The 24,792-nt window shown below is 31.6% G+C and overlaps 3 protein-coding genes across 4 annotated transcripts; 2 read left to right on the top strand and 1 right to left on the bottom strand.

Moving 5' to 3' along the window:
• Positions 1-2,725: 2,725 nt before the first annotated feature.
• On the top strand, positions 2,726-6,817 carry Bma-nst-1 (Uncharacterized protein; the record flags this gene model as incomplete). Its single annotated transcript, XM_001898531.2, has 13 exons — positions 2,726-2,744; positions 2,830-2,928; positions 3,227-3,456; positions 3,603-3,731; positions 4,038-4,241; positions 4,355-4,484; positions 4,975-5,062; positions 5,236-5,419; positions 5,552-5,674; positions 5,818-5,980; positions 6,101-6,243; positions 6,466-6,598; positions 6,723-6,817. 13 exons carry the CDS (start codon positions 2,726-2,728, stop codon positions 6,815-6,817), a joined length of 1,740 nt encoding a protein of 579 aa, XP_001898566.1.
• Positions 6,818-8,590: 1,773 nt separating this feature from the next.
• Positions 8,591-11,625, top strand: Bm4727 (uncharacterized protein; the record flags this gene model as incomplete). Its single annotated transcript, XM_001898530.2, has 5 exons — positions 8,591-8,762; positions 8,933-9,106; positions 9,389-9,628; positions 9,937-10,128; positions 10,811-11,625. The coding sequence occupies 5 exons, from the start codon at positions 8,591-8,593 to the stop codon at positions 11,623-11,625; spliced, it is 1,593 nt and encodes a 530-aa protein (XP_001898565.2).
• Positions 11,626-14,636: 3,011 nt separating this feature from the next.
• Bm3368 (Cysteine rich repeat family protein) lies at positions 14,637-23,639 on the bottom strand (the record flags this gene model as incomplete). Of its 2 annotated transcripts, none has more annotated exons than XM_043077958.1 (26): positions 14,637-14,813; positions 14,998-15,104; positions 15,246-15,363; positions 15,503-15,697; positions 16,063-16,201; positions 16,339-16,427; positions 16,495-16,608; positions 16,716-16,792; positions 17,179-17,320; positions 17,932-18,058; positions 18,406-18,611; positions 18,880-19,044; positions 19,411-19,548; positions 19,639-19,747; positions 19,862-20,042; positions 20,324-20,393; positions 20,496-20,639; positions 20,782-21,075; positions 21,324-21,410; positions 21,517-21,692; positions 21,815-21,958; positions 22,174-22,354; positions 22,473-22,692; positions 23,013-23,088; positions 23,166-23,205; positions 23,568-23,639. In XM_043077958.1, the coding sequence occupies 26 exons, from the start codon at positions 23,637-23,639 to the stop codon at positions 14,637-14,639; spliced, it is 3,588 nt and encodes a 1,195-aa protein (XP_042933892.1). The 2 variants fall into 2 exon arrangements, with proteins under 2 accessions (XP_042933892.1, XP_042933891.1); XM_043077957.1 differs by having other exon boundaries at positions 17,938-18,058.
• Positions 23,640-24,792: the final 1,153 nt, after the last annotated feature.

Raw genomic sequence — 24,792 nt, 5'->3', positions numbered from 1 at the left:
GTATTACTTGGATATCAAAAAAAAAAAAAATTGAAAAGAATTTGTTGAGAGGAAATGAAAAGATCGAAAATAAATTAGTCATAAATTGAAGAACAGGAAGAAAGTCTGTTCAAATAGAATATATCTTTTGATTTTTCCCCTTATAACCAACTTTTTATCCATCATTTACTAAGAATACTTCCCAGTATCATTCATTTATTTAACCTATCCTAGGATATTTAAAGATCGTTTTAATTTTACCATTTTTTTTTTTTTTTTTTTTTTTAAATTTATAATACTAAAATTAACAGTCATTGTTCAACTGGAATGGTTAATGAAACAAATACTACGTATGACATAATTGCATATTTCTTTTCACTTTTTGTTTTTCATTTTTAGCCATGTGAACTTTCTCATGTTTGTAAGGTTGAACTTTAATCGAAATAAAACTTTTCTAATAACAACTCTCAACTAATATCATTGATCAAAAATGTATGTCAGATGTACTTCAGTGTCGATAAGTTGCAAATCAAGAACTGTCGTCTTACCTCTTCTTTATTCGAGAATGAAAAAAAAAAAGAAACGAAACCTGCATTACAAATTTTACAACTTTTCTGATTCTCAACACACACACACACATCGTAAAGTCGCATATAGCTCAATTAAATTTTCTTGTTACACTTTTCCGCAGTTTTTCATCCTTTTACACTTTGCTGTAGTGTTTACACTGTTCACATCGAAAAAAAAAGTATTAAACTTTACACTACTAATTAACGAGACTACTAATTAATGAGAGTAAAAATCTAAGATCAGTAAAAAGTACTCTAATGCTAATTGATAAAAATGAAAGGTAGAATGTATCCGATGAATGCACTCAGACAGATGAAAGAACTGCCAGTAGGTTTCAACAAAGTTTTAAAATATTTCATTAATCAATAATTGCAGACAACAGCTTCAGCAAATGAACAAGCAAGAAGAGATACTATCGAAGGCTGATGAAACAAGTTTTGATCTGTAAACCTTTTTTTTTTTCTATTTTTCAAAATGTTTCCCTTTTTTGAAATATCATAACTCATATATAAATCAACTCATGTATTGATTGCTATTACCAAGTTTAAAAGTAAAAGGTAGAAAGATATAGAACACATTTATTATACCACAAATTCTCCTATCTCTTTTAGTATGCTACAATATAAATAAAATATGAAATTCACATTGCATTAATCAGTTTATTTTACTATTTACTGATCAGGTTATTTCACTCAAATTCAATTAGTTTGTTTTAATTATTTGAGAGAATATCACAGCATTCATTTACAGCTCAATTAAAAAAAAAAAAAAAAAATGAATATTAAAAACGATAACAATAAGTGATTGAACTGAATTGATGAGTAACATTTTTAGGTATTAAGTAAGTATTTCAAAAATTTCAATTAAGTATTTTGTATAGAACTCCAAATGGACCATTTGTGTTTTTAATTCTATTCAGACTAATATCCTCAGATAAACATTCTTGAAAATGTAAACATTCGTTAAAAAGATAATTAATCAATCATATATGCATTGAATAGAAATATATTACAAGTAAAAAAGTTAAGAATTGAATTAAATTGAAATTTTGTTTCATTTTAATCAATTTCGATAACTAACATTTTTATGGAAGTGATTGCAGCAATAAATATCCGAGTGTTATTTTAAATTGACGCATTCTTCAATTATATTTCTCGCAACGATTCTCAAACTAATTAATTCATTAGATAAAAAAAAGGAAATAACTCAGTAATTGTAATTATAATGTACACTTGAACAGAATTTATAAAAGAGCTCTTTAAATTTTATTAAAATAGAATTGCTTCGAAATGTGAAATTTCTTTTAAGCAAAAGCACTTTATTGAGTAATTTTCAAGCATATTATTATTTATTAGTCTTTTAATATATTGTTTTAATTAATCATTTAATAGCATCTAATGATGCTTGATTTGGTTTATAATCACTTTTCACTTGCAGTGGCCGATTTTTCTTTTAAATTCAAGTTCAAAAGTAGCCAAAGAATTCACAAAAAAGATATATGGCAATGTGTTGAAAACATTTTGCCCAAAAAGCGTTCCAAAAAGATATTTCATAATTGAAATCAATTTTAAATGATAAAAGATATTTAGTTCATTTGCCATTCCACAAAAGGATAACATTTGATTTGAGAGTAAGAAAGAATGAATAAAGAGGAGATGAACAATAAATAATAAAATGGATACATGATGAAGAGAAGAAGATTGTATTCTGTAATTAAAATGATCACACAAATATAGTGGGATAGGCTTAACCCTGTCCATACTTCTAGTCAAAAGCATATCTAAACCTGTTTGTTTAGTTTGCTCAAATACAAGATACATGAATAGAAATTGCAAATTTTAAGCCTCAATAATTGCTTCAACTTAGCAAATCGAGAAAGTTAGCTTACGGTGAGCTTTCTTCGACAGAATGAGGAGAACAAATTAGAAATAATTAGTCAAAATGGCGTAGTATCAGTGATAAGAAGAAACAAAGTTGTTGCATAATAGGGCTGCGATAGATCAGAGTTGTGATGTAGTTAGTTGTTTGTAGGAAGTGGCGAGTGATTTCTTGAACTATAAATTCGGGTTATTTGATTCATTGATTACTCTTAGTTCATATTGTTCATATATCTGTTATTTTTTTAGATTTTTTGTTTTCCTGGTGGTATATTTCGAGCTGTGTAACTTTGCGTGTTATGGCTAAGTATTGCTTAAGTAAGTATTCTCAATTTCTTGCGATTAATTCATTTTTAGATGCTTGACACTTGTTTATATACGTTTTTCTTTTTGAAATTTGCAGAAAAACCAAGCAAACGACAAACATGTGCGAAACGTTATAAAATAGCGAAGAAAGTCAGGGAACACAACAGGAAGCTTAAGAAAGAAGCGAAAAAAGATAGTAATGTTTAATGTTTTTGTTTATTTCTGATTTTTTTTTTTTTTAAATTGGGAGATCAATTTGTTTTGCTCTCTTATTAGAGGGAGAGAGAGAGAGAGAGAGAGAGAGATGTAAGAATGTGGATCACTTGCTCTCTTAAAGCTTATTGCAGTTTCTTATTCACCTTCGTCCATGCTAGACCATTGCATTTTTGATGAAATTATATGAATCAGTCATTCCGCTCAATTTTTTTAAGCTATTATTTCTGATTTTCAAAAGTCAAGAAATTGTTATCATTAAATATTGTGAATATGTTTAGAAGCGAAGGTGTGGAAGGCTAAAAACAAGCCAATAAATGTACCAAACAAGTGTCCATTCAAGGAAGAAATATTGATACAAGCAGAAAAAGAACGAGAACGCATTGAGAATGAGAAATGTGAAAGAAAAAAAGCTAAGAAGCAAAAGCAACCCGATGTTGCAAGGGTTGGGACAAAACGCAAATGTATTTCGGATAATTTACACACATTGGCTTTGAAGGCTACAGAGCAGGTCACTTCACACCTATTTTTAAATATATTCTATCATACGAATTATCACGACTTGTGTTTATTTGTATTCAGATGATAATATTTGTTTTTGCTAGTGTTGTGAACTTTATGATCTATTTCTTCCGTAATGAAATTTGTATTTTCAAGGAAGAAGAAATATCAGAACGTTCTGAGAACCAAAATGTGAGAAATTTGGAAGAAATACGTGAGAAAATACAGAAACAGTATGCTAGTGAAGTTCGGAAAACTGTTGAATCGGCAGATATTATTATTGAGGTCTGTTGCAGTGTACTGACTATGTCATGTGATACAATACACCATAAATATCTGGATGCTCTTGGTTGAAGAAATAAGAAACAAGATGCATCAGAATATTCCAAAGCGCGAGTTCTTTTGCAGTGAAATGGTTCAGTAGTTGGTACTGTGAATTTTTCAAAAATGGCAATAGTTGCTGTAGTACCAAACAGTTACATGAAGAGTTATCACTCGAAGGTAGACCCCCTGACGAAATAACCTACTTTAAATAGCATTAGAAACTAATTGCAAAAATTATGATCTTTGATAATCTGCATATATTTGTAGGTGCTCGATGCGCGAGATCCGTTAGGGAGTAGAAGCAGAAATGTCGAAGAAAGTGTTTTGAACGCAGGAAAACGACTTGTTTTGCTTCTAAACAAGATTGACCTTGTACCGAAAGGAAATGTAAAAAAGTGGCTTGCGTATTTGCGCCAGCAATTGCCAACTATAGCTTTCAAAGCTTCAACTCAAGAACAGAATCGTAATTTGGTAACTTGCTGCTTAAAAACTCGTCGAATTTAATCTAGGAGGAAATAAAGAAATAAAGACTTCCAAATTAATATTTAATTGATAGAAAAATTCTGAATCGAGATCGTTTTCAGGGACGTTTCAATTCATCAAATTTGCATTCTAAAACTTCAAAATGTGTTGGGGCAGATCTTGTGATGAAGCTTTTGTTAAATTATTGCAGAAACAAGGACATTAAGACATCGATTCGGGTGGGTGTAGTAGGTGAGTATTTTTAGTATGATTGGCTATCTTTTGATAATAAATGATATATTTTGATTTATGAAAGTATTTTTTATATTTTAACTTTGATAAGTAGTATTGAAAGCATCTTACAGACAATTTAGTTGTGTTCATACCTTCTCGTTTTTAGCAAAATGTCAAATTGTTGGAATAGACTCGGGAACGTAGCGTAATTGTATCTTTGTTGCCGAACATTGCAGAGGCTTTTCAATACTTTTTCTTGCATATGAAAAATACTTTTAATACTTTTTCTTGCATTTAGTGATGGATAGGCACTCAGCAGAGAAACAACTGTGAAAAGATAAATGCTTTAACATAATTTAAATCATTCTGGTTGCCGTTGTTTCATTGGCGAATTCTGAATAGTGTTCCCTAAAGTGATTGGTAGCAACTGACGAAATTAAAAATTCCAAATCTTTGAGAATGTTTAAGTAGTTTCTCATCTAAACCACAATTAATTTGGTTCGTTTAGGTTATCCTAATGTTGGCAAAAGTAGTTTTATCAACAGCTTGAAAAGGAAACGAGTTTGTGATGTTGGTGCTATTCCAGGAATTACGAGGTACTCAGAATCTTACTACTTTGTGTTGAAAGAAAGAAAATCTGATTTTTTTTTTTCCATTTTATATTGAATGTCGAGTAATGTACTGTCATATATTTTTGATATGTACTTGTAACTACTATCACATATATATATATATATATATATGTATTTTTTATTGCCACTTCTTCCAGACAAGTGCAAGAAGTAAATTTGGATAAGCACATCCGATTGTTAGATTCTCCTGGTGTAATATTAGAGCCAAAAGGACGTTTGGATAGCAGTGAAATTGCTCTGAAAAATGCAGTACGAGTGGAAAGCCTAACTGACCCCGTTGCTCCAATACAAGCCATTTTGAGACGCTGTTCTCGAGATAGTGTTAGTTTTGCAGTGTATTTTATGTAGGCGAGGACCTCTTTTTCTCATGATTTAGTAGTAAAGGAAATATATTAATAAGTAGAATAGAGTTTTTCCTCTTTTTGCCTATTTTGAAACATGACTTGTTTTCAGCTGATTCTTCACTATGAAATACCAGAATTCAAAACTTGTGATGAATTCCTGGCCTACATTGCTCGAAAAGGGGGTAGGCTGAAGAAAGGTGGTTGTCCTGATTTGAATGCTGCAGCTCGAAAGGTTAGTTTCAAGGCTGGAATCAAGATTGGTATTAATTCTCTCGAGTAATGAAATAGTTTTCTCTCTCTTTAATTCTCTCAATAATAAAACAGTAGTTTATTCACGTGAGAAAGACTTTAAAATGTATGTTTTTATGCCTTCAGGTACTGATGGACTGGAATTGTGGAAAACTACGGTACTTTACAGAACCGCCAGAGAGTATAGTGGATCAGAGTCCCAGTTTGTGTTCTTCAGAGCTGTTAAGTGAAATGTCAAAGGAATTTGATTTGGAAACATTAAATGATGAGCAGAAAACGTTAGTGGAAGGTAGGCTTCCAATTATATTTTTTTATCAGACTGATTTATCCAATGGAAATGTTAAGAATCGCCACATAAATTATTTCAATGTTGTGAAAACGTGTTTTGCATATAATTTCCTAAATTGAGGGCTACCAACCACAAGCGCCATGAAAGTAGTGGTAAAATATAATCTGGCAGCAACAACAGAAAAAGAAGAAGGAAATAATGATGGAGCACGAATGGAAGTTGAAAACATACCGGGGGATACTCTTATCTGCTGTGAAGAGAAGGTAGTTTGCCCCATTTCTTGTTTTATTACTGATTTCAGTAGTTGCGAAGTCTTTTTCTTTTTTCATAAACTCTTAGTTGAAAAATCTTTGTTCAAAGTTAGTGTTAAAGTAGAGCTAACAGAATGTAACTGCCTAATTTTTTATCGCTGCAAAATTTTCCTTTTGTTCATTACGTACTTCCGAATTTAATCCGCTGAAGACATCATTGTTTTGTTGTTTTAGAAAAACATACGAGACGACGTAGTGATGAATGAAAATAGTCTCTTGGATTCCTTCAATATTGATGGGAACTCCCAAATAAATCGTGCGATTAAGATAGCAGTAAAAAAACACAAGAAGAAAAAGAAGAAACTTCGTAAGTTCTTGAAAGTAGTAGCGGGGGGAATTCCGGCGAGAGATTGTTAGGAGTAATTGGCTTCTTACTTTTTAATGCCTGACATCAAATATTACTAAAAAAATTGAAAACCGTCTTTTTTTAGATAAGCGTACTGAAGAAATAATTAATACAATGACATCAACATCACTTACCGACAAGCAAGAAGATTATGATTTTGGTATGATGAATGAAAAGTAAATTCAACTTTGTTTATTTTGATTGTTGTTTTCGTTGATTATTTTATCAATTTTATTAATCGTTACTGTTTTCTTCACCTATAAGAAAAAGAAAAAGCATCTGAAAGATGTATTTATATTCTGTGCAATTTTTGCTTTTTCTCATAGAGGAGTTCCTTTGAGAGTAACTTCATACTTGGAATGCACATAACTTGTGGCGATTATGCTTTATCTCAAATAAGAAGTAAAACGGCCATGCACCTTCCCGTTCGGATGGGACGAGAATCCTACTTGCGCTTCAGATATGGTACACTTCTTGTTGTATTTTTGAAATATTTTTGTTTCATGGAATGCTCAGTTTGGAAAAATACCTCACTGGAGTGAAATGGTAGGTGAAGTAGGAGTAAAAGTTATTATAAAGAAGGGTAGAGCAAATGTGGTTACAAAAAATGCGAGCTGTCAATTGAATGTCGCAGTTAGTTTCACATTTTGGTAATAGTTTCTGCTGTTCCCTAGAATGATTTGTCACTTACATAAGTGTCTGTTTCAAATTGGGGAACAATTTCATTAGTGGGCCGTGTAATAAGCATCTTAATCGCAAGTAATAGGTGGAGTTGTATGGAAGAAGGTGGGCAAGTGATTCTAACTTGTAAGTCGACATATGCATTGAGAGCTAGTTAGAAATTTTTGATTGAGTTCTCATTCTTAATGTTAAAGGCCTCAGAGCACATCTCTATTGCAACGTATTATAAAGTTAAGACACGTAAAATGCGTTTCTTGATAAGTCTAGGATTATTGTGTATACTGAGTTAGTTGTAAAAGAGAATTGGTGTGGGGATCAGGACGATAGTAAAACAATACACAAGTGCGTTTTATGATCACATAGGTATTATCTTTCATAGGAAGATGCTGACAGTTCTTTCTGAAGACAAACATTTTGACAAAAATTATGTTGAAGAGGATTATCTGATAGAATTTATCAAAATTGAAATGGCTAAGTTCATCTGGCAATCTCTGATGGCAAAAGGTGGTATTTAGTGGAATAATACTGGGGTTTTCGAGGACACATATTCGAAGATCAATGATCAGTGGTATTTAAAACTTATTATAGCTGCATGGCAGTAGCTTTTTTTTTTCAAGCAATATTTAACCCTTTCACCGTGACTTATTTATCCTAAATCACTTGTTTTAGAAGAAACATGTCAAAAAAGAACGTTTGATAATTCAAAATCAAAAAAAAGACATTTAGATTTGATAGTAATGCTTTAATTTTGATTACAAAATGTAAAAAGAGAAGAAATAGTATTTTCAAGAATAAGGGAAGGGTTTATATCATACCTTAATAGTGTATGATGCTGATCCGAAGAGCATTAATAGGTATTGTTTGCGTATTCGCTTCGCACCTTTCCGTTTGCTTGTCTTCGTTGTGACTTAGGAAGCTTCAAGAAGGTCATACTCTTTTGAGATGAGCGAAGCAGATCACTAAACTATAAATTTTGCCGAATAATTTTGGGGATTCATTTAATAGGGAGACATTTTTTACAGTAATTTTCAACATTTTTCTTTTGACTGCGGGATAAATTCGCTTATATCCCTTTTTTCTTCGGAATTCATTTTTGTTAGCCTCCCTTTCCTTACCTTATTTTTATAACAACTGAAAAATGTCTGTTGAAATGTTTGCTGAAAAACTGAAAAGAAAAGCTTATATCACAGAAAAATGAATTGAAATTTGAACCGCTGCTTTGATTACTACTTTGCTATTTAGAAATGCTGTATTTCTTTCTCAGTTGTAGAGATGGTGAAAAAATTACCGGAAAAGAGTGCGAAACAACCAGTGCGTCAGTCGCATCGAACTCGCATTATAAATACTCGTTTGAGTACACCACCAAAGATTCTGCTAGATATGCTTAAAGATCATTCATCATCTGAAAAATCACTTCCTGCTGTAATAGACATGGAAAGGATAAGTAAGTGATCGGATACTAAGCTCTGTTTTGAAAAATTTATCTTGTTTTTTGTCTTTTTTTAAAAAAAATTTATCAGATGTGAGTTTATTACGAAGTCGGATTGTGACTCCATCATTTTAATTAATAAATCAAAGTAGAACAGGGAATGTTTAATGTATTGGTATTTTCAGAAAATGTCTCACAGAAGACAGCAAGAACTTCAAGTAAGCAAATTGTCAAGTCAGAAAATATTGTTACTCAACTATCAGATGCTAGGCCTCATCGACACATTCAAAAAAAACGATATGCAACACCATTTGAGGAAATGATTGAATCTGAGCACCTTCCGAAAAACGTTTCAAATGGTTGGTGATTATCGAATATCTGAACTTTGTTGTTATATTATAAAACGAAATGTACAATCGATCTCTCCAGTATTCTTTGTTGCTAATTGTAATGGTAAGCGCTTCTCCCAATATCTGAGCGCACATTTCTGATTTTGCAGTAAATATTATTCATTAGACTGTCGTCAAAAAGAAAAAAAAAATGCTATTTTGAAGTTACAGACCTGTTCATCTTTGCTTGACTAAGTCTTATGTTGTTCAGTTTGCTTGCATGTATAAGGATTTTCTCCATTTTTTTTTTAGAAACATTGGAAGAAACAGCAGCATGTCCTTCAAATCAGTCGAGGAAACTTGGTGCTTCCCAAGATTCAAAAAATGAAAAAGTACATGCTTCACGTAAAACTTTGGACAATACATCTTTAAAAACTCGACATTCTTCTCGCATTCGTATCCCAAATTCACGTTTCAGCTATTTGCTGCCTGGTTTTTTGGAACAGGCGTCCGGCAATAGAAAAGGAAAAGATAGCATGAAAAGAAATGACGGTAGGGATTATAGTTTTTTCAACATTTTTATATGGATATTTTTTCATTATAAAGTTTATTTTAATCTGTTGATTATCTCTACATTACCCATATAGATCGTCATATTTTTCAAAAGGCACTTTTTGAAGCTTTGTTTAAGAAATCTGTTTGGGAACTTTTTCTTCGTTTAAAAAATTGAAAAAGCTCCAGTATGTAAGAGATTAAGTGTTTTATAAAAGATACTGTAGAAAACTTTTGACTCATAGTACAGATTTTCTTGTTCTAAAAATTAACACTCTTAATAAGTGGACAGTTTTATGGTTATTTAGATAGAAAGACGAACACATTGTTGATGCCGGAAGAAGAAAAAGTTGTTGCACACAGTCCAAAAATAGCGTGTAACAAATCCAACATGACAATTAAACCGCGTCATTCTGAGCGACAACGTATTCCGAGCAAACGTCTTAGCTTTCCAGATGTTTGCTCCGTCATTCAAACTCAGAAAAAATCCACTAAAGCAAGTTAGTCTTTTATTTGTTATCATAGAGTTACCCTTTTTTACTTGTTTATTATTACACAGTTACCTTCATTCATTTTGATTTGGTTTCAATGCTTCTTAAAATAAACAAAAACCGAATTTTAAATTAATTTATCTCGAGTCGACTCGGAATTTTGACATGTGGGATTTCTGAGAGGATCGAAAAATTTATGGTATTATCTATATTTTTTGTAGTTTCAATTTGAAAATTGTCAAGAGAATTTGCCTTTGCTGAATTCATAATTACAGTGGTTTTTTTTTAATTTGTTTGTTCTCGTCCTTTCGTTAATTGAAAAAGTCTTAAGGCATTTTTAGGAATAAAATTAAAATATTAGTTTGCAGAGTTGTGCAGGAAATTTAAATGTGAAGTTTTCTTTAGTAAGAACTTGGTATAGTTTCAATTTTGAGCGAAAACTATTAAAAATTTATGCATAATGTTTCATGGAAAAGTAATTCTATATTCGTACCACTATGCCTTGCTGGTAATTGCATGTATTAGTTTTTCAGTAGAATATTCAGTTGAAATTGGAGAAATTTTTTTGAGTAGGATGAATTTTGTCTATTAGCTGTTGAATTTGAAAACGCTTAATCAGATTTTTTTTAATATTGCATATATGTATATCAGATATGCAATGTACGTTTCTCACAACTCCTGATTGTTTCAGGACCAAAAGTGGAACAGACGTATGTTAAAGTTCAGAAGTATAAGAATTTCAACAAGAAACAAGCAAGCATTCTAAAAAACCGATTAAGCGTAAAAGCTACACCAGCAAACTTATCTATGTCATCCATCACTAGTAATCGTCAAGTTCACAGTAGTTTGGAGGTCCCATCGATTTTGTATCCATATAGGCCAGCAAGGTGTCAAGCTCTATGCGTAGAACCATCTTCATCAATGACGAAAGATTATGTCAGTAAAAAGGATATTGAAGAATTGCTAACTGAAATAAATAAAGCTTTGGCATGCGTTACCGATGAAGATTATAGCGAATTGCGTGAGAAGATTGCCCACCATCTAAACAGTCTTTATCGAGAAAACTGTCGTTTTCGTCAAGCTTTACATCAGTTGAGATCCGAACTCGAAAGTATGTCAAATAACTCAACAATAAACCGTTATAATTTGCTTATAAAACAAAACGGTGAGTTGCGTGAGCAAAAGGTTCTTGCCGATATCAAATGCGAAGCGCAAATGGAAGAAGTACGTAAACTGCTAGAAAAAATCAGAACCTTAGAAGTTCGGAATAAAGATTTGGAAAACTTCAGAAATCGATTGATAGAACAAAAAAAGCAGCAACATTTGAATGGTAAAAGAAAGAATTCTCACACTGATTTCATCAATGATTTGTCGAAGACGGAAACGCAGGATCCAATGGATGCTGAATTAGATTCATTGATTTTGAATGAAATTGATGGTAAAATTGTGAAGTCCAATGACAATGAAGTAGGATGGGGTAATGATTCATGGATGTTACATTGCTAATAAATGTTACAGAGTTGCTTGTATTGTTATCCTTTGTGTTCTCATAACTATGCTTTACTTATGGATTGATTACAGATACACATATTTGTTGTAATACTCAGCTTCTTTGTAATTTTTTTTTTTCTTATATGTATAGAGGTTATTAATAAATCAAGTGCATGATTTGGCAGAAATAGGTATTTCATTTTTTAAACTTTATTTTGTATAAGAGAATGTTTAAATTATGTAAGATTCCATGTATGACTTCGAAAAAGAAAAGCTAATTGTATTATCTTTTCATATTGATTTTTGTAAAATGAGTTGATCACTCATTTCACGAACAATTAATTTACTAAAGCGAGTATTATAAGCATTTATATGGTAGTAATATTTTGCAGTTTTTGACAAACGAAACTGATATTTCATTTTTGAAAATATTATGTTTTATAAGTATATATGAAATACTGCAAACATTACTGTTCATAGAATTATAACAATGCTAGCATTCATTTATTTATCGATTTTGTTTTTTTTTTTTTTTTTACCCTATTGAATGACAAATTGCTGATATCATCTGTATTTAGAAGTGCAATGAAAAGAGAAAAAAGTCTGTACGTATTATTGGATTTAACTTGCAAATGCATAATAGACAATAGATGTACATAAAATAATAAGTAGCAACAATTAGTATACTAAGGCGAGAAATGTATAGATTTTAAATTAAATTCATGATGTAGTTTTGTAGTGGTTATTCTTCATTAAAGTTATTATAGATCAGAAGATATATCATTTCACTAAAATCAAATTTAATGAGGATGATTTGCTCGCCTCTCTATATCTCGCCATTTGTTTTTATTCATATGTATGATTGGCGCTTTTCTCCTCAAGTATGAACTGGTTATAAAAGCACAACAGATAATTTCATCTTCGATGTTCATTTTTATGAATTCTAATTTCCAGTCTTTCCTTTAGTAGTTTAGTATTTTATATAGATGTATGAAGATTTATATACATTCTAATTTATATTTAAATCTTTAGCACGTCAAAATAATTCCAAAGCATGAATTTAAATTATTTATCTATTGTAGAGAGTCTGTGTACAGTTTGAAATGATCCATGAAGGAATAAATATGTTACATTAATGAAAAAGTTTATTGACAATAAATGGAGAAAAGAGAATTACAATAGAAAGTGAAAAGATAGCAACCAGTGATAACAATAGAAGACATTGAGACTTAGAGAGAAAAGATTGACAATGAACATGCAATGTTTTTAGTGAATTCACTGATAGTCATGAGATGTCAAATGACGGATTAGTATTTCATCGTAGTTATATGCTTTGCCAATGCTCTACAATTTGTTAATTAGATCATCTATCTTTCCATCATGTTAATATCATCGCTTTGCTTTTTCAAATTTAAAAAAAAAATGCTATTTCATCATGGAGAAAGAACTTGGTATTTTTTTAAGACATTTATTGGTATAGTTCTCTTCTTCACTCAAAGCAACTATGATGTCTTGGAAATTTGGTCATAACTTCGAGTAGTTAAAACATGCGAACATATAGGAAGTCCTCACAACTGTGAAGAACTTTTATTGAAAAATGAATTCCAAAGGATTCAGTATAATTCGAAGTGTAGGGGGATTAGCAGCAGATACTACCTATGACGGAAAACCTGGAAGATTGTCTTCACGTATTTTGATATTCCAAACGCATTCTAAACTAAGTGCAAATGTAGAAGAAAACAAAATAAATTATTAACTATGAGCAGCGAATCGAAGAGTCCTTCGAAAAGCCAAACAAAAACAGTTGCAAACTTTAGCTATGTCTTGTTACTTCACTTTGGGATTTCAAAATGACCAGAATGGCGTCAAATATATTTTAACTTATAAAATAGATGGTACCAAAAGCTGCATATGACCCACGACATGCTAACCATAAAAGTGAAAAATTAATTGAAGACAGTAGTTAATCAACAATGAAAAATATTGAGACAAGAGAATTGACATAACAATGTCTGGAAATGAACACTTGGAAAACAATAACAAAATGGTAACAACTCACTTACAGAACACTATATTTCGAGCGAAAACAATGCAAGAAATCAAAAGATAGTCCTCAGCTTTCTTCAAACAATTCACTACTTATACAATTTCCATAAAATACTACAAACTGAACTATTCTCACACAAAATCAATAAATATCACGACTATGTGGTTACCATGTGGTTAAACTAATTACAAAACCCATATAGCCAAGAAGTTGGTTCCTGCAACAGATTTCCAGTTAAAGAAATCATGCTGCATCAGGGTCGTAGTCAATTTCTTTTATCAAACAACTCTTCAACTGAGAGGTCTTGGAAAAAAAGAAAGATTACATTTATAACAGATTTTGACATTTCTGCTGTGGGACTTCAGTAATTTCTTAAGAACACGGATTTTTGTATTCGTTTTTCCGTAATAATGAATAGAGGAAATGTATATACAATAAAACACACATTCCTGATAGACATGAAAGGATTAAAAGAGTGCAGCATTCGTGACACATTATGCGACTTTCATAACTGAACTTGCGGATTGCAGTGAGTCACCACAAAGACAAAGAGATCTATCCAAGATCTCCATTTCTATATATTTTTTAAATTCTATAAAATAATACTTTTTTTAAAAAAGAAGAAAAAGAAAAAACAGTTTACCTATCATCACAGTAGATGCGTTATACAGACAATAGAACTTTCATTAACCCAACATCACTTACGATCATTATAAATCACCAATGGAAATATAATTTACAGAAAAAATTTAGGGATAAATTTCCAGGAAAGCGACAATAATACTTATGCTACAATCCAGTGACCATTCTCCTTAATCTAAATTTTATTACTTTCAAATCTATTTGAGGAAAAAGAGAGCAATACATGATAAAATGACCTTCGCACAGCACCCGTGTCCCACATAACAAATAATGACACACTTTCTAAATAAGGAGGATATATTTCATAAGTAAAATTCATTCCCAGCAATCCACAGTTTCAACGATTTTTCATTTCACGTTTTATACGTTTCGTTGCTCGTCCACAGCAACATCCAAAGAGGAACAGTATTAAGATAAAAATGCCAAACCAAGTAAGTAATGAATTTCGTTGTGGGTGGCTTACTACAACGTCTACCATTTCGGCAAATGATTCCGGCAATGCTATCTGCTGTTCCTACAATGGAAACCACATTTTCAGCTCAAAATCAACCAACAAAAGAAAGAAGAAGCTTGGCTTCTCACTACATCAACAAACAATTACTTGTATTGAGATGAAAAAAAGTCATATTAATTGAAAATTAAAAAACTTTTCACTGTACAAGAAATTTTTATAAACCTTTGAATTTCAATAAACAAACCCTGTAAGCTTTATTCCACAAATTATTTCGTTCCGTAAGTCTGTCTCTGCAAACTGGTGAAAGTTTTGTGCCTTCACTCTTCAAAGAATCCAATAAACACACAATCACTGTAAATATATAAAACATTATTTAGATAATAATTGCAGCAATGTATTAAAGTGGGGCAAAAAAATGCAAAAAGGAATTCGCACAATCATCACTTTACTCATAAATCCTTGATCGAAATCATTTAATAATTTAAAGCTTACATCGACTTTGACCGGGCGGCACATTGTAGCATAGTCTTTGAATGTCGTTAGCGCAAGCTTCATGCAGTACCGGATCAAGATGAATATCAACTAATGATTCTTGCAAGCGTCTACCAATCTGCAACTTCCACTGGATTAAATTCGACGGATTAAATTTTTCAGAAAAAGAAACTTTAAAGAGAACTTAGTTTGTATAAGAAACTCTATTGAACTGACTTGGTGACAAATACAGTTTATACTTAATCAAAGCGTAAAACCTGTCTTGTGCAATCGGCATCTCTAATGGTACCAAGCCTAAAATCAGCTTTGAGACATTCTAAAACTGAATCGAAAGTTCCACCACGCTTTATGACATCACTAGAGCAATGCTTTGAAATAGTATTTTTACAAGCTTTGTACAGCTGTGAATCTAAACGAACATCAAATTCGCTTTCCAAAATAATGCTCGCTATCTGAAACACGGTTTATGATTGAAATCATTTAAAAATTTAAAGTTTACATCAATTGTGAACCTAATTAAAGCGTAAAACTTTCTAGTTAATATTTAAAAATCCAAATCTTCGAAGGAAACTGAAATTCTGCAAGTCATCTATTTACCTATTTCTGCACGCTAGTATCCATTATAAAGAATAAAATTTTCAGCCATAATTGAAATAGCTAAATTGAAGAATCAACCTCAGTGCAACTGCAAACGAGGGGGAATAGAATTTGAAAAAAAAAATAGTAATGGCAGAAAAGATAAGTTGTTTAGAGGATGCAAAAAGATTAAAACAAATTTTTTGATATAGTTAGATTTCTTCATTGAAGAAAAATCGACCTCATCTTTGCATTTAGCATTCAAATGTATTGATTTCTGAGGATTAGCGTACTGCGAACGCAAACACATAATGAAAACGCCCTCCAGTGTTTTCTTTGCATACTGCGGATCGTTTATTTTCTTGTAATCATCAGGACAACTGAAAGATTTTTCTATGAATTATGTATCAGAAATCATAAAAATTCTAAAACAGTCAGCGAATTCACGAACAGCCGAATAAGTAATAATGAGGTAAAAATTTGTGATCAAAAAAAATTAGGCAGTAAAAAAGCTTACTATCGCTCGGCCTCTTCTCTGCAAGCTTCCATAAGACCAATATTCAAGCGCACATCCTTAGCTTGCTCCCGCATTCTTTCCCAAACAATCTGAAAAAAAAAAAAAAAAAAACTAACATTCGTTAAAAGTTTTGAAATCGCACTATAAACCACTTACTTTTTGGCATTTTGATGATAGAGAACGCAGAATTTTCATATTTTTCAAACATTCCAACACTCTTTCACCTTCTTCTGCATGACAATATTTGTCTATGTCAGCACGACAATGACGCTGAAAAGACTTTCTAATTTGAAATTAAATTAATAGTCCTGTCAAAAATGAAACTGTGAAAAAAAATATTTCCCAGTTGTCAATCCCAAATGACACACAAATTTTACCTGGAGTTCATCATCAAATTGATTATCTACTGCTTCGATTTTCTCCCGTGTAAAAACAACTGCTTTACATTCTAGACCTATAAAATTGATAAACAATGTCATTATTTTTTTTTCAAAAAAAACAATAAACAAAAATAATGCACAATTATAGATGATGAGAAAAAAATTTATACATTCTATCAATATATTCAACCCTTTACGACTACTTACATACTATCCAAAAACATATACGTAATTTTCTGAACTTTTCAAATCTTTTGTTAACGATGACCAGGGGTTGAGAATCCCATTTCTTAATTATGCTCTTTTTAGAAACTACCATTACTAAAAATTTTTGAGAAAAACATCTCATGCCTTAAGAAAAAATAAGTTGAAAGTATATGAAAACCTCGAATTATATTTTTTTCATCATACAGAAGTTCAAACAGCTTCACTTACAGTAAGCATCATTGGAAAGCCTTACCTAGCTCATCATATTTTAAACGTAGACATTCAACTACATCTTCAAAATATTTTTCTTGTCGACATCCTAACCGATCCAGTTCCTGACTACATTTCTTCATCAGCGTAGGGTCAGCATCCATCATATGCGACTTATCATCGAACTATAACTACATCGATAATTCCTGTCACTCTTAAGTATGCAAATGTTCGCTTGCCATGCATCTCAATGACAAAAGCAAAATCAAAAAAGGACATCGAATAAAGAGAGCTATCAGTGATTATTTAAAGAAGCGCGAGTGCATTGAATTGTTCTCTGAACTTACAAGTGTGAAACATGCTATCAGTTATACTAAAATCTGAAAAGTGAGTTGCGATCAAACAAGATTCATCGAAAAAAAGATGAATCGTATGAGATTAAATGTAAAAACCAAAAAACAACGTAAATCTCCCTATAGTCTTTAGCATTGTTAAAGGCACCATGCTGATCTACTGATCGATTCAAAATCTAATCTAGATTTTGCTTTTTAACCATTTTTAACTTTTATATAAAAAAAAAAAAAACTATAAGCTAAAGAGTAAACAAAATTGGAAAAAAAAATGCTAAATAATTGTATGATTCAATGTCTGTTTTTTGAATACAAAACATAAACCAAAAGAAAAAAAAAAAAAACGAAAACAACGAGCAATTCGAATTAATGAAACTAGAAAGCATATCAGATAAATTGCAATGGACACACGAGAACTAATAAAATCAAGAATCAAAAACACTCACATTCACCTGTTCTTGATGAAGATATGCAGCCTTCAAGTACTTTTTACAGTCTTTTTCTAGGTCATCTGATATTCCCAGCACTTTATGCTCAAACATAACTGTCGACAAACAACGAATTATTTCAGCCCTAAAGAACGAAAATGGAGCAAATATTGAAACAATGATTCGTTATTATATATATATAACCGTTACATACTATCATCGTTCTACGGAAATTGATATTATTTGTGAATATAATTCGTTTCTTGTTGGAATATCAACAAAAAACAAATAATGGAGTTGACCAAAAAATCATAAATTGATGACTTCAACATGATGCAAACATAAATTCGAATAAAGCAAACTTTAAATCATTTGAAAAGCAGATTTAAAATATGTATCAGAAATTGAGCAAAATTAGGATTTTTATTTCGTACACAGGATTTAGAAACTTTTACTGCAATTAAACAAATTTATAAAAAAAAAAAGGATTACTTGTCGGTATTGACTTCTGTGCAATATTTCTTAATGTCATTCGAACAGTACTGTGCAAAATGTTCATCGAATTTGAAGTCACGTAGAGTGATAAGCTCAAAATGATTAACATATGAACGACATTTGGAAGTCATTTCTGGTCGGCCTTTGTTATCTAGTAAACATTCCAACACATCACCATGATCAATCTCTTCATTAATATATTGCTGAAATATATGCGAGACTTATTTGAATATAATGAGTTCGCTAGAAAAATATGAGCGGTCTGGTTTGTGCGTAACAGAATTTATTTCTCCTTTTTGTGGCATTAAAAATATAATCCAAATAGCTTATTACTTGACGTCCGCATCAAAACTGTGCCATCACGTTTCATTACATGTACTGCGTCAAATTACTATTGATTGACGAAGAATAATAGAAAAAAGTCTATAGTCTCCTTTATTCTCAAAAAAAAAAAAAAAAAAAAAATGAAACTTGGCAATATTTCGAGATGACAGGTTTGCAAGCTTTTGTAAGTGCTTGATTCAAAGCAGTATCTTTAGCCATCATTTTCGTATAATCGCTTACAGCGGCAGAACATTCGCTATACTTTTTTATGAATTTATCTTGCTGGAAATACTCTTGAAGACATTTCATTTCCTGAAGAAAAGAGTAGGATATCAATTCGCAATTCTCTTTTTTTTTTTTTTTTTTTGTTTTTTTTTTTTTTGCAACTCTACAAGTTAGTAAAGTCATCTGAAGACTTAGAGTCGATTAAATGACCATTAGGATAAACAAAACTGTCCAACTATCCAGAAATTTTCCTGTTAAATAATTTTAGCTAGAAACAGATAAGCATCATCATTATTAATCCTTAGATACTAGTACTGAAGCTATCTCACCAACGCAACGTCCAGTAGATTGTCATTGACAGTAAAGACATCCAGCAATTTCCAACAAATGCTTTGATAATGCAATTCTATTTCAAATTATTGGGTTATTAAAAAAAAATTTTATGATGCATACTTGAGTGGGTTTTACATCGGTGGAACAGTATTCTGATAGAGCCTCCCGACACGAAGATTCGATATCTGGCATCAAATTTACACGAACCGCACGAGTACGCAATGCACGACGCACACTTGCAGCACATTCAGGCTTCAGCTGTAATAAGAAAAAGCAGTAGGAAAATAGTTGAAAGCCTCATATAAGAGTACATAGCTATGTTAAAGTAAGGAGAAACAGAAAAGTTACCGGATTCTTATCATTGTAAGCTGCACGATAGAGACATGCAAGTACGACTGGTCCAGGATCTGGTCCTTGTTGATTCGGCTGTTGATGCCAGTTAGCATTAGCAGAACACCTTGAAAAACATTCAAAAAAATCAGCCTGTGATCAAATCTTGAAGTAATAGTTACTTTCTGCTTGATAATAATCTGAAAAAACTGGGAATTTACGATTTAAATGTTAATGTTACTTGGAAACAGCATCTTCATGGCATGCTAAATAAAGCTGCGGATCGAGTGTCCAGTCTCGAGAAATAAAGTATTGCACTTCCAAGAGCCGTTGTTCACATTCTTTCGGCATGTCAACATCCATATGTTTCATCAAACAGCCCAAAGTGTTTGCTTCGGATTGAGCATCCATTGCACATGGACCTAGTATAACCATTAGATCACGCACAAATGGAACGATATGACAGCTATACCAAAACAAGTACTATATCTACTTAACAAAATCTTATATAAACTTACTCAACATTGTTTTAATCAAAATTTCACAATAAATGAAAAAAAAAATTGCAAATGTTACTGCCATTCTTTGCCAATTTTCAGTAGACAGAGACAATTGCAATGTTAAAATTATTGCGAAATTTTCACAACAATTTTGAAAATCAAAATTTTGACAAAATTTTTTACTACAATATTGATATGCATACCATCAATTAAGCTTTTGCAGCTAGCATACAAAACTTCATCCACTTTGTAATTAGAACCAACGTCGGCGATCTGTTAATAAACAACTTGGATTAAGATAGAAAATCTTTGCTCAATGAATAAATTAGAATCAGTGATCTAAAAAATTATTTCGGTTATTGTGTCAATAATAACCTTCATGACAGTTTGAAGGGCTTGCATGCACTGCGGACCAAGCCTCCGATTTTCGTTACGCTCTTGTGCGTGACTTAATAAACAATGAAGAGTTCGACCTTCCGCCTCAATATCACCTTTTGGACTGCAGAACATATCGATTTCCTGTACAAGTGGACAAATTATACAGTGTTAAAGTTCTCAAAGACTGCATCTATTGAGAGATGTTTTTTGCAAATTAATCAAGTTTTGAAATAATTTAAAAATGTCTTAAAAGAAGTAAAAGGAGAAAAACTTTACAACTTACTCTGCCACAGGTTAGAACAACTTCTGGACTCAACCGAAATTCGCTCATCATCATTTTACGATGTGAAACCATTTCATGTTGACATTTGTTGGATACTTTATTCGGATTTGCATGTGCCGCATTTTCCAGACACAAAAGCACCCAGCTCAGATGAAAATTTGGAGAGCCAGAAAATAATGCCGATGGTGAACAACTGAACTCTTTCAATTCTACTGCACAACCACTAAGCAATGGATGCGATAATCGATAGTTTTGTCCCATCATGTTAGCTCGTTCTGCCAAAAGCTTTGAGCACTGTAATGAAATATTTTAACGACATAATTCGTATGCTAACTCATTCAAAGCGATTTATATCATAGAGGAAAAAAGTTGCTAAACTATAAAGTATTTGACGGAGTGATAAAATCAACGACATCCTCAATTTTTTATACATATTATTAATATAAATTAAAAAAAGCGCTGAATCTGTGATTATTTACTAATTACTAATTAATATCAATGTTTTTGTTTCATCTTTAAAAAAAAAAATCAAAGAAACACACTTCCGGCTCCATCATTGGATCTGTTCGATGAGTAAGCAAACATTCGAGTACTTTTCCCTGTCCTGATTGGACAGTTTTGCAAAATTTCTGAAAAAAAAAATGTTTTACACAGTGGTCTTGAGCAATACATTAACTTATAAGTTTAAGTGAAATGAATGAAAAAATGTAAAAAACAGTTGACAGTTCACGTTACCTCTCGATCTTCTCGACATGCAAAATAAAGTGGTCTGTCGAGATGGAAATCTTCGGTTTGTAATTCAGCTATTCGCATGATTTCATGTTGACATGCTTCATCAACTACTGGCGCTGCATTGGGATCTTTTTGTTGTGTTTGATAGATTTTACTTATCAAACATTCTAATGTATGTCCTGAAAATTATGAATTTATTATCTTATAAATAATGAAGAGCAGAGATCATCTAACAAAATTTATTAGAATATAAATTATTTCTCAATAAAATTAGAAAAAAATTATTAAAGAAAAATCACACCTTGGGAATGTGGTATTCGAGCTTTAGCATGGGCAGATGGTGGAGTCAATGTTCCACATTGAAGTCTTTGAATTGTATTTTTACACACTGCAACAAACGGACCAACAACACGAAAGTCAGAGAATGCAAGTCTAGCAGAACGATCTGAAAAAATAATAAGCAGAAATTATTGAACCTTATTTCCAATGCAAAAAATTAAGGACATTGCCATGTACAAGGGTTAAAAACCTTTGTGTTCAAAAAGATATAGTAATAAAAAAGATCCAAATGCTAACGTATTTAAAAATACAAATGATTTAACAGTTCGATAATTATGATAAAAAATTCCTACAGGCCAAGTAGAAAAAGATCAAACTTACCCAAAAACTGAAAACACCTCGATTCTCTCGGCAAATTTAGTATGAAATCGATGAAACATGAGAGTGCATAACCAGGTTTTATTATTTCTGCACACTGAGCTAAATTTGGATTAGCTATCATTTCGTCCTTGCAGAAAAGTTTAGACGCTTGGCGAAATTGATCATCTTGAGTCAAATTAACCTGAAGTTTCCAACTTGATTTGTCAATTTTATGATAATACAGTAACAACATATGTTAGTGTTGCAGCAATCGATAAAAATACTAAAGCTTACTTTTGAAATTTGAAAATCAAACTTACTTTGAAATCCCAAATCAAATGTTCACACGGAGCAGTAAGAAGTTCCGTTTCGCTTAATTTAACGTCTTGAAGACATTCCAATACTGCCATATCACTTTTGAGTTCCACTCCAGGGCGTAAGCAGTGTTTATGTACATCTTCTTTACATTCTTCGTAATCTATTAGATGCTTCCTATACGTATCGAGCTCTTGCTGCTGACCACTAGGTGGATTCACTGCTCTATGAAATCAAAACTGATGAAATTTCATAAATCTATTTTACAAACACTAGACTGTATTTGAAAATGATTTTTTTCTTTTTTCTAAATGATAAGATGTGACATGATGAGATAGAATTGATTTTCACTAATTATAAAATCTTTCGCGTTAATAAGACAGAAATGGATTTATTAGAGAAAATATTAGAGATGCATCACACATGGCAAGAAACTTCAGCTTTAAATACTCGACTTTAAGTAATACAATTTTTGGAAGAAATACAAATTCCCACAAAACAACAGCTGAAAAGAGAAACTGAAAGAAGTTAAGACATGAACATACAACTTTTGTTGCGGTGCCTGGGCAGCAGTTTGCAGCTGTACTGGCGCTTGTGGTTGCATGTGTTGAGGGGCAAGCACTAAAAATAAGAAAAATTTTAATTGAAAAATTTAATTAAAATGTTGTATGTTTCTAACTTGTATAAAAATGATATACCTTGCTGAACAGCTTGCGCATCAACTGGATTTTTTTGTATCTGAAACAGATAAAAGTAAATATTGTACGCTGGAAAAATGCTACTGGAAACAAAGAAATTTTCAGCTGCCTTTCAAAATCATCCAACAAAAAAATCTGTAAAGAAAATTTAAATAACATTTGCAAAATAACCTACGAATGACAATGAACCAAATTTTTGCCTTGTAAGTCAATAACCATATGAAGTCTTCACTTCTCAGAAATGAAAGCTTCATATGGCGCAAAAACACAACCCTTTGTTTTATGCAGTTATTCTAATCAAGTCCTTTGTTACTTTACCGTAGCGGTGTAAAATACTATAAAAGTGTACTTTTTAGAAATATAATCTATTTTACACCAAGAGCTCTTTGTTTTGCAACCAACCTGTGCATTGACATACGGATTTCTTTGGATATACAATAGAATGACACTAAAAAATTGGATCAATAAATTCATCCTGAAATTGCAAAGAATGATTCACTGTTGGCAAGTAAAAAAATACGAATAATTTCGTATGCGAAAATATAAGCATAAATACAGCGATCAAAAGTTCGTATACACAAAATAAAGATACCAAAAACTTAACTATAATGCACCAAGAAACAAATAAATAATCCAATTGAATTACTAATGACACATCTCATAAGAAAAATATTCCGCAAGAAGTCATTCGATGAATGAAAAATTTCCCATCTCTATTTTACAAGAAATAAACAGAGTTCTCGTGACGATTATTCACGACCAGAAACCATATAAGCATGAAAAATACATGGAATACAAGTCCTCCCATGGTTTTCTTGGTCCTAATCATATTCTTTCTTACAATCGATTCAGTTGTACTCAAATATCTCTACTAAAAAAAACTGACAAGTATCGGCAGTGAAAGTTTCTTCGTATGCTCAATTATAGAAAAAAAAATCTATAATACTGATGAAATTCATACAATATTATAAAAAAAAAAAGAGGACCCATTAATACATTACTTACTAAGCAAAAAGGAAGTTGAAAAAATCGATAGCTGTCAAACAAAATGCGATTATTGATTAACTTAATTAATACGTTCTGAAGCTAATCAACTGTTAGCAACAGTATGATGTAACCCATCACAGCACTAAACCTCATTCATATGTAATAATTATGTCATACAAATCTAAAAAGTGCCATAACATATGAGAAATATCTGATAATTCCAATCGTTAATTTGTTTCAAGTATGTTTCGCTTTGCTAAAGCCAATTCCACCAGTAAGATCTTAATCTTACTTAAATTTTGATGACAATCAGCAATGAATAGCCACGACTAAGATCTGCTAACTTTCATGGCAATGGAATTCAAAATTTCAAGACCATAACATTTTAAAATTTCACTTACAAAAAAGACACGTCATTGATATTACTAGCATCTCTGTTTCAAATGTTAGTAGAATTGGAATAGTGCTATATGAAGAATGTTGGTCAAAATATCAACAGTTTTTGTGAAATACATGGAAATATGTGATAACAGAAAGTAAATGGAAAAAAAAATGATGTCTCTACATGACAGAGAACATTTTTATAAACTGATTAATCGAAGTGATCCTTTCCGACGTATCCAAACCTTAGTAGCATAAA

Source organism: Brugia malayi (genome assembly GCF_000002995.4).
Source record: "Brugia malayi strain FR3 genome assembly, contig: Bm_v4_Chr2_contig_001, whole genome shotgun sequence".
In the NCBI taxonomy this organism is placed as follows: Eukaryota; Metazoa; Nematoda; class Chromadorea; order Rhabditida; family Onchocercidae; genus Brugia; species Brugia malayi.
This window is presented reverse-complemented; position numbering and strand designations above follow the sequence as displayed.